General features: G+C 38.9%; 1 protein-coding gene across 3 annotated transcripts in view; it reads left to right on the top strand.

The window, feature by feature from the left end:
* The window catches only part of EFNA5 (ephrin A5), a 339,847-nt gene that overhangs the window by 269,071 nt on the left and 55,959 nt on the right, over positions 1–14,817 (top strand). For all 3 annotated transcript variants that reach the window (XM_075271979.1, XM_075271977.1, XM_075271975.1), the window contains exon 3: positions 2,926–3,218. In XM_075271979.1, coding sequence (XP_075128080.1) covers positions 2,926–3,218 — 293 coding nt within the window. The remainder of the gene's footprint in view (positions 1–2,925; positions 3,219–14,817) is intronic.

The following is a 14,817-nucleotide window of genomic DNA, read 5'->3' as shown; positions in this document are numbered from 1 at the left end:
AGTCAGCTTTTTCTAAGGGAGTATTCAGACAGATAAACAGACTGACAAACAAGATTTACTTTGTTTCATTAAACAAAAACTTTGCAAAATTCCTGCTCTAGCAGACCCATGACAGATTGATACAATGTTTATCTGATTTGCATGACTTCATGATGACTAGAGATGATGTCACTTGTTTGGAATTTCCTATTGTGTAAGGCTTATTGAGATGATAAGTGGTATATGTACTTTTAAGCATCTTTTGATCAATCAGGGTTACATAATGGTGGTCTGTGAAACTAGGTCCCCACTGATCACTAGCAGGCTGGGGTGTAACATGATGCTCCTGGGTCCCAATGCAAAATCTGTACCAGACCTTTCAATTATAATGTAACATTTATAGAACTGGTGTCTTCATATTAGGAAGATACAATGTATAGGCCAGGGACCGGGGTGCGACTGCATCCTCTGCACCCCCACTCCTGCAAGATACACCCCTTCTAGCAAGTCCATTAATTGTTAACCTGTCATGTTACATATGCAGGTAGTGTGTGATTTAAATCCTTGCTCTTGTACACTTAGAGCTAGTTCACACAGAGTTTTTTGCAGGCACGGAATCCGCCTCAAAATCTGCCTGCAAAAAAGGCTCCCATTCACTTGAATGGGAGATGCTTGCTTTTTTCCCCACTAGCAACTTTTTTTTTTCAGCTAGCAGGAAAAATAAGTTACATGCCCTTTCTTTCCGCGGCTGAGGCAGCAGTGACGTTCGCAACACTAGACTCTCTCCCAATTAGGCCCATTTATTCATGCACTGCATCGGCATCCCATCGCGGCAGTGCATGAATGAGTGGGCCTAATCGGGATGACGCTGAGCGGTGAGAAATGCCCCCCCCCCCAGTACTAGTCTATGGACGAGTACTGTCAGGAATGGGGGGCGTTCCTCACCTCTCAGCATCATGGCTGGGCGGTAAGGAACACTCCCTCTCAGAGTACAGTGCAGTAGACAGTGCAATAGTCCTGACAGACTGTCAGAAATGCCCTTCTGACAGTAAAGAGCTACAGTAATGGCACCGATAGCTCTTCACCGGGGGCACAGAATGGGAAAGCCAATAGTGCGCTGAATTAAGCACTCTGTCAGCTTTCTAGTGGTGTATTACACCGCATGTGCCCAAGGACGTGGAAGGTCCTCTTTAAGTGTCCAATGGGTGGTTCTAATCAGTGATTGACCTGAACTACCCACTGGACTCCTAAAAACCAAAAGAGAAGCAATTTCAATCAATACATTCTAAGTAGGGTTGAGCGATCGGGATTGGAAAATATCGGATTCCGATCAGCAATCGAGCAAAATTCACAATAGCGATTGGGTTTAGCTGGAAAAGGATCGGAAATCGGATTTTAAAATCGATCCTGAAATCTCAAGATCATCTCAACCCTAATTCTAAGTTTTACTTTTCCACAAAATGTATACGGTATCAATCTGCCCTATAAAATACTGCCTGTAGATTGAATAGTATTTTCTTTGTGGCAGGCTCCCTTTAATGCCATGGAGTATTATCAAAGACCCACATTTATACCTAGGGCAGATAGAATTGCTACACAATCTGAGACAAAAGTGGCAATAATAAACCAATTGCAAAAATTAATTTAATAACAAAAATAAAATAAAATTGACAGATTTTTCTAAATGTTAAGTGGCCAAAAATTTCCATTCTAATATTTCACGCAACCTTTTGATTACAAAACCATTCTTTCTACAGATGACCGGTATGTTTTTGTTAAAATATATATTTCATGCAATTTTTCTTTTCATAAGCCTTGGGTGGGCTTTAAATTTCAGTCCTAATTTATCATTCACAGCACATCGGTGTCAAATGTCACAAAAATGACACTTGCAAATTCTCTGGTATAGCATGTCGGAAAATGCTTTATAATAATTAAAGGGAAAACCCATTTGGGCTAGACTACCTAAGGCTACAGCGATGGCCTGGCTGTTATTCAGAGCTGTCAGGTTAGCACGAGCGCTATTAATTCATATCCCAGAATCCTTTTATCATAAAGCTGCAGATTCTATTCTGTGTAGTTTGGCAGTGAAACTGCATTGCTTTTATGTCTCTTGTAAATGCTCTACAAGACTTTGTATATGTCTTAAAAATAAGTGCCAGCAATGTGTAACTATATAAATATGGCTGTCTTCATATCATAAATCATAGTAACTGCCTAGAACCTGACCTGTTACAGAAATAAGTGTACTGTATCCATATAGTGTAGAAATTATTTATGATCATTGATGATTATTGTTAGTAGATTTTAATATATTTAAGGTATATATGCTTTTGTAGTCGAGGGAGCCTTCACACGGAGTAAACCCGCGTGTATTTTTGCAAAATACACGTGTAAAACTAAGACTCCTATTGACTTCAATGATATTTTTTACACGTGTAAAAATACGCCTGTAAAAAATATGCCTGTAAAATGTCATTGAAGTCAATGGGAGTCTTATTTTTACACGTGTATTTTGCAAAAATACACGCGGGTTTACTCCGTGTGAAGGCTGCCTTATATTGTTTTGGATGGTTGCGCTTATCTACTTACAACCTCTGCCACATAGTCATCTGGATCATATGACTAGTATTGTTTTTATTTCAGCTCATGGGCACCCACTAAAATGAAGGAATACATCGTAGTCCCATCCATTTCAGTGGAAGTACCATCAGCTCAGCTCCAACATATGAAAATACCTAAATGATGCTTTGATATGTGGGTCGGTAGCCCCATTATTCATAGAGTTAATTTGGGTTTTGGTTCAAGGTGCTTCTACTGATCCCAATCGCTAAATCTTCAGTGTCTACATTACACTTGCTTTAATATATATTTTAGAGCATATAATATATAATATAACAAGATAAATATCCACAATTTTAACCACTTCTTTTTATTTCTTGGCAGGTTCATGAGAGGCGATTACCACATTGATGTCTGTATCAATGACTATCTAGATGTGTTCTGCCCTCATTATGAAGACTCCGTGCCTGAAGATAAAACTGAAAGATACGTTTTATTCATGGTGAACTTTGATGGCTACAGCTCCTGTGATCACACATCCAAAGGCTTCAAAAGATGGGAGTGCAATCGACCCCACTCTTCCAATGGACCTCTAAAGTTTTCAGAAAAATTCCAGCTCTTCACTCCCTTCTCATTAGGATTTGAATTTAGACCAGGAAGAGAATATTACTATATATGTGAGTACATTGTATCCAGTCTTACCTATGTTTCATAGTAGCCATGTTCACTGTAGAGATGATGGTGTCTTCGTCACCAAAATGGGCATCGTTTTACTACTGTATAGTTATTTGGTTTTTAATACATGTAACATATAAAACCATTATGCACAAAGAGAAATTACATTTTAACCAGCTTAAGGCTGGGTTCACATAAGCGCTTGTTTACTATTCAGGGATTCCGCCCCCCATTCCACTTGAAGAATGGAACGGAACAGACCTGAAAAACTGAAACCCAAGTGCTAGTGTGAACCTAGCGTAAGTTGTCATAGCGCCACTTTAGAAGTTGCATGGTACATACTTTTAGGGGCATTTATCAAGATCAGTGTATTCCATGTGAGCTTGGTAACCCCACAATGATATATCTGTTATAAGTTGCGAAATCCGAGGTTGGCAACTTTTTGACGCCACTTTCTGTCTTGCTAAATCTGCTCTACAATGTTCTCATTGATACCTTACGTAAATGGGTTTTAACTTAACCCTAGTTAAATTTGTAGAAAATAAAAAGTTAAATATTTCAAAAAATTTCCATAACCATCTTAGTGGGGACAGTTTTTGTCTCGATAATTTCCCACTGTATATGACCATGAATACAAGAACTTTCTATGGTCTGGAACTTGTCAGAAGCTCTTATTGTGTCAGAGTTATTTTCTCATGCAAAAACACAGAAACACACAAGGGCAGTAGATGTGTGAGAAGATAACCGGGCCCAAAAAGACCATCATGTCTGTGTTTCTCATAGAAAGTCCCTGCACTGATGACCGTATTCATTTGCAACTGAATGTCATCACTAAGATTGTAGAAAATTTGTGAAATTTTAAAATATTCATAGCCTCAAAAATCTTTAATTTTTAATTGCCTACAAATTTAAATCTGGTTATATTCATGGGAAAACCCTTTGAAGCTAAGACCCTAATGTTGTGAAACATAGATGAAAAACTTCTGAAACGCATCAGCTTTTTATCATTATATATATCATATTTATTTATATCATTTATCATTTTTTGCTGAGTTGTTCTCTGCAGATTTTCTTCCCTTGTTAAAACCAAAGGGAAAACGTAAACGTTTCTGAGGTATAATTGTCATGCAGTGTTTTTTTAAAAACACAGTTTTTTCGCAGTTTTTTTTTCTATAATATGTGGATGGGATTAATCAGAATTTCACACACTTTGCGTTTTTTTCTGCAACAAGAGGCTTCAGCCTGAAACAGTTGTTTGGTTTAGAAAACTCATTTGTTTAAGTAAGTTAATAGATGGACTATTAGTCAGGAAGGAAGGCTTCATGGCAGCACCAGTGGTAGCATTGCGGTGAAAGTGAATATCTGCTGCACAATTCTGCAGATTACATTTGGCAGACCTGTCTGTGCAATGTGCAGGCATCTCTTTCCCAGTCAACAAAATGACTTGTTCCAAAGGTTGCTTTCAGACTTCCATTAGAGGCTACGAAGAAACCTCATGATCATTGTTACATATAAATGGAAGTCAATGAGCGCTGATTGACTTACTATATCGCTAATTGGCACCGGTTACGGCATTTTAGCATCTGTATTACTCCCACAATGCCCAAACCGTCTGCATTCCTATAGGATTATATAAGTCCACCAGTGAGAAATGTAGGTATTGTAGCAATAATACAGATGCTAAAATGGGTCTGGGTTATGGGTGTCTGAAAGCAGCCCCGGCAGAGGAATTACTTCCATACTATTGTGCTTTAGTGTATTACTTCATGTGAATTTACGGTATATTTCGCAAATGGACTGATCTCATTCCACTAAAGATTTCTAGCAGTTATAGTAAGCTAAATTAAACCACATGGAAATAACGAAATTTACAGACACAATAAGATGGCTTTTATCTGGGGGAATAAATTTTCTGATAGATAGATAGATAGATAGATAGATAGATAGATAGATAGATAGATAATTCTAAGCACAAATAGATCGGTATTGTAGGTGACATCCAAAAGCGATTTCAAAGTGCAGAAAGTATTACTGGTTCTTATTTATGTCTGTAGCGCTTCAAGTGAAAACTTTTATAGAAAACACATCGTACACTACTTTTCTGTGGCATATGGTTTTTGTTCTCCACACTTATAAATAGGCCCTTAACTTCTTAAACTGCGGAATAAAAAATGGACCATTGAGACACATCTGTATTAACCGGCTGCAAAATCAGTTTACTACCAGAAATTACACAGCTTGTGAGAATGTGATTTCACTACTGTAAATAAAGCTTGCTTTAAGAGGCCCAGGATGGATGTATGAGAAATGTTACAAGCAAATCTCTCAAAATATGGATATTCATGAACGCAGACAAAGCACAATATAAAAGCCTAAGGAAACTAATTTTAGCCAGCAGAGCGAACATTATTTGTGCCGAGTAACTGAAATCTCCAACGTTTCAATTTGGTGGTAATTCCATTTCTGATGTTACAGAGTTCTCATTTATTAGTTGGCGGAGGTGTTTTAGTTACAGTTACAAAAGGCTGCATTATATATCATTTAAAGGAGAACTATTAAAAGCAATATACAAAAGCCCCTTTGCAGAGTGAAATGAATGTTTAATCTATTACCAGGCCCTCGATATTCTCTCCTACAGACCCCGGGTGTTATGCCGAAGCTCCAATCTCACAATCTACATTAATATCCACCTTCCTAATATCATTAGCTCATTGTGACACAATATTGAAGTATTGATGTAGATTGCTATTTTGTACCATATTAATAATTCCTGGGGCAACACGGTGGCTCAGTGGCAGCGCTGGAGCCCTTGGTTCGAATCCCACCAGTAACAACATCTGCAGGGAGTTTTTATGTTTTCCCCGTGCTTGTGTGAATTTCCTCTCATTCTACAAAGACATACTGATAGGGGGCTCACAATCTACATTAAAAAAAAAAAAAATCTTATGCCGATGATGTTTAGTGGAGGCTGAAGAGTTGTCACTGGGATCAAACAACAGTAGCTTTCACATCTCCATAAGAGGAGAGTAGGGAGAGGTTAGTGAAGAAAACAAATTAAGGGCCCGTTTCCATCACGTTTCGATCATTAGTTTGACTGATTAATTTTATAGATACAAAAAATTGATGTCAATTTTAATGTATGTCAAGCCATATAATAAATGTGGTGCAATCCTTACATTTCCACAGATTTAGTTCATGGGTCCAATTTCACACAATACAAATCCAATTGTTGTGGCACACTAGCAGAACCTTTGATAGGCTGCAATGTTATAACCACTGGTTAGCTAGTTATACACAAACATGGCGTCAACAACTCCAGACAGAATATCTCTAAATCATGTGAGTTTTTTTCTAAGCTGGTCACCTCAAGATTTTGGAACATGCTTAAGCAAGAGGACTGTTAAAGGGGTTATCTAGGGAGATATATAAGCAATTTGCAGAGAGCAGTTTTGGAAGCTAGAAATCTGGTTCCTCAATCCCCCCCCCCCCCCCTTCCCCGACAGATGCTCTGACTCTTGGTCACATTACTGAATCCGCTCTACTCTACGGACCTTCAGCCAGAGTAGAGCAGAGTCAGTCACATTACAGAGAGCAGGAATAGCAGCAGAGGAAGCAATTCACAAAAATTTCCAGCACCCTACTGGATTTTACAACAGGGCTCCAGGGGGACCTGGTTATATATTAGTATAAAGCTTATCTAATGTAGGGAATGTACTGGTAAGCTTTACTTTTCCCATCATAGGTATTCAGCACTGAGTTGTTCTTTTTGTTCAAATATATTTGGCGCTATTGTATTTGCGACTGTATTGAAGTCATGCTGATCTTTTTCCCTGGTAATGTATTTGCCTTGGAAAGTTCTACATAATTCAATTTCTACATACGTTACAGTTCACTGTTAAAGAGCTTTCCATTGAATCAAACATGAAATCTGCTCCTGGTTTCAAAGGACATACAACAACGTGTAGACCGTGCTTTCATTGTATGCTGGTAAAGTTAAAAACTGTATCTACAATATGGGGAATCCAAACACACTTTCGCTTGGTCCTTGTCTCCTTGCAAGCTGCGGCCTCTAATTTTGACCTGAGGTATCAGCAATGGTTGGGAGCCTTGTGAGTGATAACATGCTTCTTATTACCAGGCAGGAGGTCTTTTCATCTCCTTGTCTGACATGACACTTGTAACCTCCAGCCCTACACAGACCAAGGACAGGAGTTCACTTGTCATTCCTGCCAGAAGGATGTGACACATGGTGAAAAGGTTAACTGAATAGACAACTTAAACATCTAGGCAAGTTACAGGGTGGCTGAACTAACACGCTTAAGTTTTACTTTTTGGCTTGGAGGAAATGCTCTGCGGGGGTTATCAATGTACAACCGCACTCTATGTCTGCAGCTGGGATTAAAGGATTTTATGGTTCTTTAACATACATGGCACATCCTTAGGGTAGATCATTATTATAGGAATGACAGTGATCAGATCCTCAGCACCCTAGTCAATCCTAAGCATAGTTCATAAATGGGATTGAGCTGCACCAATACAAAAAACATGGAGCTGTGCATGGAGCGGGGTAGATAATGAAGTGGATGTGGTACTTACTGGAGAGCCATGGACATTTCAAATAGGTGATTTGCAGATCCCCATGTGGCTCTTTAGGGTAGACCATCAGTATTAAAAAACTAAAAGCCACTTCTATCATTACTTATACTACAACCTTAATAAAATCCAACTTTCTGTCTAAGGATAAATTTATACCACCATTATAACGTCATCATAGCATGAAAGCAGCGGATATTAATGGACATGGAATGACTGATGCAGACAGGGCACTGCCATCTACATTTACTCTAATGTAAAAGACATGGCGGAAGCTTTTTTCCAGCATTTTTGCCATTTTTTTTTTTAAACAAAAGAAGAAGTTGTGCATGTAATAAAACTTCTGTCATGCTTTACGGTAGAGAAATGCCACATCATCTTCTACATAGTGTGATATTAAAGTATAATAGTGGCATTGTTTCTACTTGAATTGCAGTGTTTGCTATTGTAAAACATCAGTTCAGTAATATAGGGAAAAAGAGTCCAACCTACTCTCTACTCCATCATCTTTTTTTTTTAACTTTGCTATCTTTACTATGTTCTGTTATGCCTGGTTCACATCTGCATTTGTAATCTGTTTTGGGGGAATCCGCATAGGGACACCCCAGCGGACTACCGAACGCATTGGGAAGCGGTATGCAGTGAAAGCACATGGACCCCATAGACTATAATGGGGTCTTTGTTAGAGATGAGCGAGTACTGTTCGGATCAGCCGATCCGAACAGCACGCTCGCATAGAAATGAATGGACGTAGCCGGCACGCGGGGGGTTAAGCGGCCGGCCGCCATCAAAGCGGAAGTACCAGGTGCATCCATTCATTTCTATGGAGCGTGCTATTCGGATCGGCTGATCCGAACAGTACTCGCTCATCTCTAGTCTTTGTGCTTTTCGCTTGGTCTCCACATGGAACATGCGGACAGAAAAGTAGCTCATGATCTACTTTCCTGTCTGTATGACTGGCGGACTCCCCTGAATGGATTACCGATGCAGGTGTGAACGAGGCCTTAGTTTGGAAGAGATCTGATTTTCTTAAAAAATAGACCATTGGGTGTCATCAGTTGAAGTTTCTTCAGAGACAATACCTTTGAGATAGAGTACACAAGAAATGAGTATGCAAAATGTCTTCTTTATGTTCAGTGCATTCTGAGTTTATTTGTTGTTATCCCGTTTTTCTTATAGTCATGGACAGTACTAGACTAAATCTCCTTGGGCACACCAGAGAAATATTTTGGAGCCCAACCTACAACTTGGCATAACATAGACGATCACATTCAGTTGTATTATAATCTTTGTTATTACCATGGCACGCACAAGACATAACATCAATGAGAGCTAATGAAACATTATTTGTGAATTAACACATGAGAAATAAACCCAAAATTCTAAATAAAAAATTCAAAGTAATTTCTAAATGAGGTTGTTGTCTGGAACCCACCACAGGATCCCCCAGTCTGGCCATGGACACTGCACATATACTTAGTAGCAACCTCAAACATCTATGTTTAATTTTTTAATGATTTTAAAAATTAATTTAAAAATAATTTGAATTAATATAGCATAGTACAGAAATACGCAGGAAATATTTTAGTTCTTATTCTTCGAGTGGGAAAAGATTTGGCAACTTTGCATATGGTTTCATTTAGTTCATAAAATCCCCTTGTGGTCTTCCAGATGGAATTATATTTTCCTTCAAGATTGCCACCTGCGCTAAGCGCATGCTGTCTGTTTCCTTGGGTAGCAGAAATTAAGATCATTACGTAAAATATTATTACTGTTTTGAAGCCCTTATTTTCCTGTTACATCTCCATATTGACACCACACAGTACATAAATTCAAGTGGGAACCGGTACCTGCAGATGCTTCCAAGCCAGAGCGCTGTGGCTGGATGCTTCATTAAGCCCTAACTTCCTCTGCTTGCCTGACATGATCTGTCTATAAACTAAAGGCTGTTTTGACAGCAAAGGAATCATAAGAATTAATTTTATTACGAGAATACCATCAAGAAACCAAACCACATCATTATACAGTATATCTAGCTTTCTTCATGACTTAATATGTGGTTTCACAGAGAAGAGTACAACATTTAGGAAAGAAATATGGACCTTCTTTTTTATCTTTTTTTTACTACTATATAACACATATGACTAGAATATGTCCATTTTTAAGAGTTGTCCCTTTAGGCATGGGACACATGGACATCAAAGAAGGATTCTCATGTTGGCCAAAGTGGAATGTTGGTGGAAATCTCGATATGGCCATGCATAGTACAGTCACCCAGTTACCTGGAAGTCTTGCATCTTCCTCTCGAGATATTAGCTGTTTACTCTACAAGTCTTAGCAGCCAGGCAGACATCGAGAAAGTCACCAGGTGACCATTTAGAAATAGGACTAGAGTTGAAATAATTTTTCTAATAAATTTATAGGGGTTGTTGAGATTGTGAAAAAGATAAGAAGCAAATGTTCTTAAAAAAATCAAAACAATGTTTACCTCTTCAGCCCCTTGTAGATCTGTGCTTGTACGCCAGTGTTTTTTTTTTATTTTTAAAGAACTCTACAGTTCTGCGCCTACCCATCAGAGTTACCCACAGTCTATAGTCTTTAAGTAGATGAGCGAACAGTAAAATGTTCAAGATTCGAGATTCATTTCGAGTTGCCCCTCAATATTCGACTACTCGAATCGAATATTGAATTCTATTACACTCTATGGGGGGGAAAATGCTCGTTTCAGGGGTAGGTAACGTTCGGTCAAATTACACTTACCAAGTCCACGAGTGAGGGTCGGGCTGGATCCTCCGAGGAGTCTTCCCCATGCAGCGTCCCCGTGGCGTCTTCCTGCTCTGAATTCACTCTGCCAGGCATCGGGCCTGGGCAGAGCCAACTGCGCATGCCCGCACTACAAGCGGGCGTGCGCAGTTGGCTCTGCCCAGGCCCTATGCCTGGCAGAGTGAATGAAGAGCCGGAAGACGCCGCGGGGAAGCTGCACAGAGAAGACTTCTAAAGGTAGGAGAAGAACCAGCGTTGATTGGCCAACTGTATAGCATTCGGCCAATCAATGCTGGTTCTGCATCGAACTTTTACATTTGAATAGCGAGTGGTACTCGATCGAGTACGAGTATTTTGAATACCATAGTATTCGATCAAATACCTACTCGATCGAATTCTACTTGCTCATCTCTATCTTTAAGCTAATAACGTGCGGTTTTGTACATGACTCACTCATGGCCTCATCACTAACATGGTGTACTACTAGTATTATATGAATAAGAAAGTAACTAAAACTGTATTAAGTCTTAGAATAAACCTATACATAAGATATTGTTCATATAGGACTATCTTTATGACACACTCTTTCAATGATCATAAAAATGTTCAGATAGTAAAATCTCTAGATAGAGTACTTGCAGTCATTGAATAATAAATCATCCATAAGCTTAAACCATAAAGACCATTGGCAGAGGGAGTATTCCCTGACCAGTCCAGCAAGTCACCATTGACATACATGGGTGCTTTGTTGCCATAGACCCATAGATAAGAGACCAAACACTTTGTACGTGTTAAATTGACCATACACGTATTGAATGTAGGAGGATTGCCATGCTGAGCAATAAGTTATTATAAGCTTTCCACATCACAGTTTATATGTTTCAGTGTCTGATATGCTTTCAGCAAGTCAAACAATTTCCAGAAATTAGATAAAATGAAAGATGGAGGAAAGATAGATTGCTGGATTGGTAATGGAGGAGGCTATAAAGTGGTTGATATAAGGTGGGAAAGAGTGAACATTTATTCCAAGTGGGACTGCCATAGTATAAAATAACAACAAGGATAAATTAACGTTGTGGATCCAATTTCACTTGTGAAACCCAGATTGGGATTTATTATTTATTTAGCTTATGGGACCTTGATGACACTTGGCAGCACTGTAAGTGACCGTCTGCTTCACCCCAAATGTGAGAAGGAGTACTATCGCAGGTCCTTCCTTCTAACCGCGACCAGGCTGTATAATTTATATCAGTCCAAGCGAAGATCTCTCCGCACAGAAAACAAATGATTATGATTATGAAGTCTTCCTTCTTTCTCTTCTGTTCCTTAGCTGCTATGGACTCCTAGTATATCTTCTCTTCTCAGCATATGTGTGCCTACGTCTGTAATATATTACTGTGTATTATCCTGTATCTGTATTACTATGCTGCTGTAACATACTGAAATTTCCCCACTGTGGGACTATAAAAGGATTATCTTATCTTATACAGTGCCATCATATTCCCCAGCTCTTTTACAGACATTGACATCCACATTTGAGAGTGGCGGTCAGGCATGCTAGTGGCATTCTCCACTATATTCTAAGGGTGCCGAGCCAGATACTTCAATAGACTTCAAAGCAGAGAGCCAAGCACGTTTGTGGCCACCGCTTCACTACATCTTGGATTGATAAGATAGCTGAACAGTAGAGATGGTAGGGATATTATGGATCCTGAAGATGGTGAAGGCCGAAGGGCACATTTCCATAAAATGTTACTCTCAGCAATTGGCTAAATGTAGATTTTTGTTAAAATACTTCAAACTGACATTTTGCAATAAGTAAAAGAAATGATGAGGTTAGTTGAAAACATCAGTATATAATCTGCGAAGCGCAGTAATCCTTAGCAAAATGCTATGGGAACGTCACTATATTTTAAAAGAGCCATTCACAATGAGCAACCATGGAAAATAGGTTTTACAGTAAATGAAATTATTAACACAGGGTAAACGTGATTGAATGCATTTTTTCATAAATGTGAATGTGTTCAGCTTGCATAAAATAAATATCTCGGAATTCAGCTCACTCTGCGCACCGATTCAATGAAATCAATTTGTATAATATAATTAGCTTAGTTCAGGCCAGTGCGATGAATGGATAGATAAATACTTTACTTATTAGCTGTTTGCCTTATTTGGACTAAATAATGTAGCGCTTCTAAAGTACATTCTGCTTTAGACCGATAAAAAACATTATTTTAATAGAGGAGTTTAATGTTTGAACAGAGCAATAATATCACGAGAGGCAGATATGTGCCTTTTATATTAAGTAAACTCTAGGAAATTGGGGGTTTGCTGTGGTTAGGCCTGCAGACAAAGAGTGCATGTTCTGCGGTAAAAGGTACGAATATATGTGCTTAAGTACACTATGAGGGTATTCTAAGTCATTCCAGGGAAATCTCTTATTTGGGACCTTCATCACTAATAAGGAGGACCTGACCGGTCTGTGTATTATGTGGGTAACATTCTGATTTGAATGGGGTCAATGTTATGTTTTATTTCTCCTGCACTGCAAAAAAACAACTAGTCACTTACTTCCAGATTCTCCTGAAATAGAGCATTCAGATTACACTAAAGCAGAAAACCTATTTATGTAGTATCCATTAAAGATGGGCGAACATCAGAAGAATTGTATTGTCCTGTTTTGAAGAAGTGATCACCTGGTTTTGTTCAGTCCGAAATTGTTTATATAGACCTGGATAGGAATTATTATACTTTGGGGATGGAGGGCGAGGGGAGGTGTGAAAAAAAACAAAACAAAACATTTATACTCATCTTCTATTACATCTTTTGGGCCACCTCGCAGCATTCAGCGGCCATTTTAGTTTGTCTGAGATAAATCCCAAATTGTTCGGTTTCATTAAAAACTAAAGAATTTGGAATATTTGGTTCAAATCCGGTTCTTTGTGAATCAATTCATCCATCTCTAGTGTCTATTATTTATTGACATTGTGCTTTGAAGGAAACATTACTTAAGTAAAATTACATACACAAAGGATTATTCGATATCTAGTACAAGGGTAGGGAATCTTCAGCCCTCCAGTGAAACTACAACTCCCAGCATGCTCCATTCACTTGCATGGGAGTTCCAAGAACAGCAAAGCAAATATCCATGCTGGGTGTTGTAGTTTTGCTACAGCTGCTCTAGCAGAACTGGGCCATAAACTCTTCCTCCTGATCCACATATACAGTCCTATGAAAAAGTTTGGGCACCCCTATTAATCTTAATCATTTTTAGTTCTAAATATTTTGGTATTTGCAACAGCCATTTCAGTTTGATATATCTAATAACTGATGGACACAGTAATATTTCAGGATTGAAATGAGGTTTATTGTACTAACAGAAAATGCGCAATATGCATTAAACCAAAATTTGATCGGTGCAAAAGTATGGGCACCTCAACAGAAAAGTGACATTAATATTTAGTACATCCTCCTTTTGCAAAGATAACAGCCTCTAGTCGCTTCCTGTAGCTTTTAATCAGTTCCTGGATCCTGGATAAAGGTATTTTGGACAAACAATTCAAGTTCAGTTAAGTTAGATGGTCGCCGAGCATGGACAGCCCGCTTCAAATCATCCCACAGATGTTCAATGATATTCAGGTCTGGGGACTGGGATGGCCATTCCAGAACATTGTAATTGTTCCTCTGCATGAATGCCTGAGTCGATTTGGAGCGGTGTTTTGGATCATTGTCTTGCTGAAATATCCATCTCCGGCGTAACTTCAACTTCGTCACTGATTCTTGAACATTATTCTCAAGAATCTGCTGATACTGAGTGGAATCCATGCGACCCTCAACTTTAACAAGATTCCCGATGCCGGCATTGGCCACACAGCCCCAAAGCATGATGGAACCTCCACCAAATTTTACAGTGGGTAGCATGTGTTTTTCTTGGAATGCTGTTTCTTTTTGGACGCCATGCATAACGCCTTTTTTTTATAACCAAACAACTCAATTTTTGTTTCCAAAATGAAGCTGCCTTGTCCAAATGTGCTTTTTCATACCTCAGGCAACTCTATTTGTGGCGTACGTGCAGAAACGGCTTCTTTCTCATCACTCTCCCATACAGCTTCTATTTGTGCAAAGTGCGCTGTATAGTTGACCGATGCACAGTGACACCATCTGCAGCAAGATGATGCTGCAGCTCTTTGGAGGTGGTCTGTGGATTGTCCTTGACTGTTCTCACCATTCTTCTTCTCTGCCTTT

Source organism: Leptodactylus fuscus, chromosome 1, assembly GCF_031893055.1.
Source record: "Leptodactylus fuscus isolate aLepFus1 chromosome 1, aLepFus1.hap2, whole genome shotgun sequence".
NCBI lineage: Eukaryota > Metazoa > Chordata > Amphibia > Anura > Leptodactylidae > Leptodactylus > Leptodactylus fuscus.
This window is presented reverse-complemented; position numbering and strand designations above follow the sequence as displayed.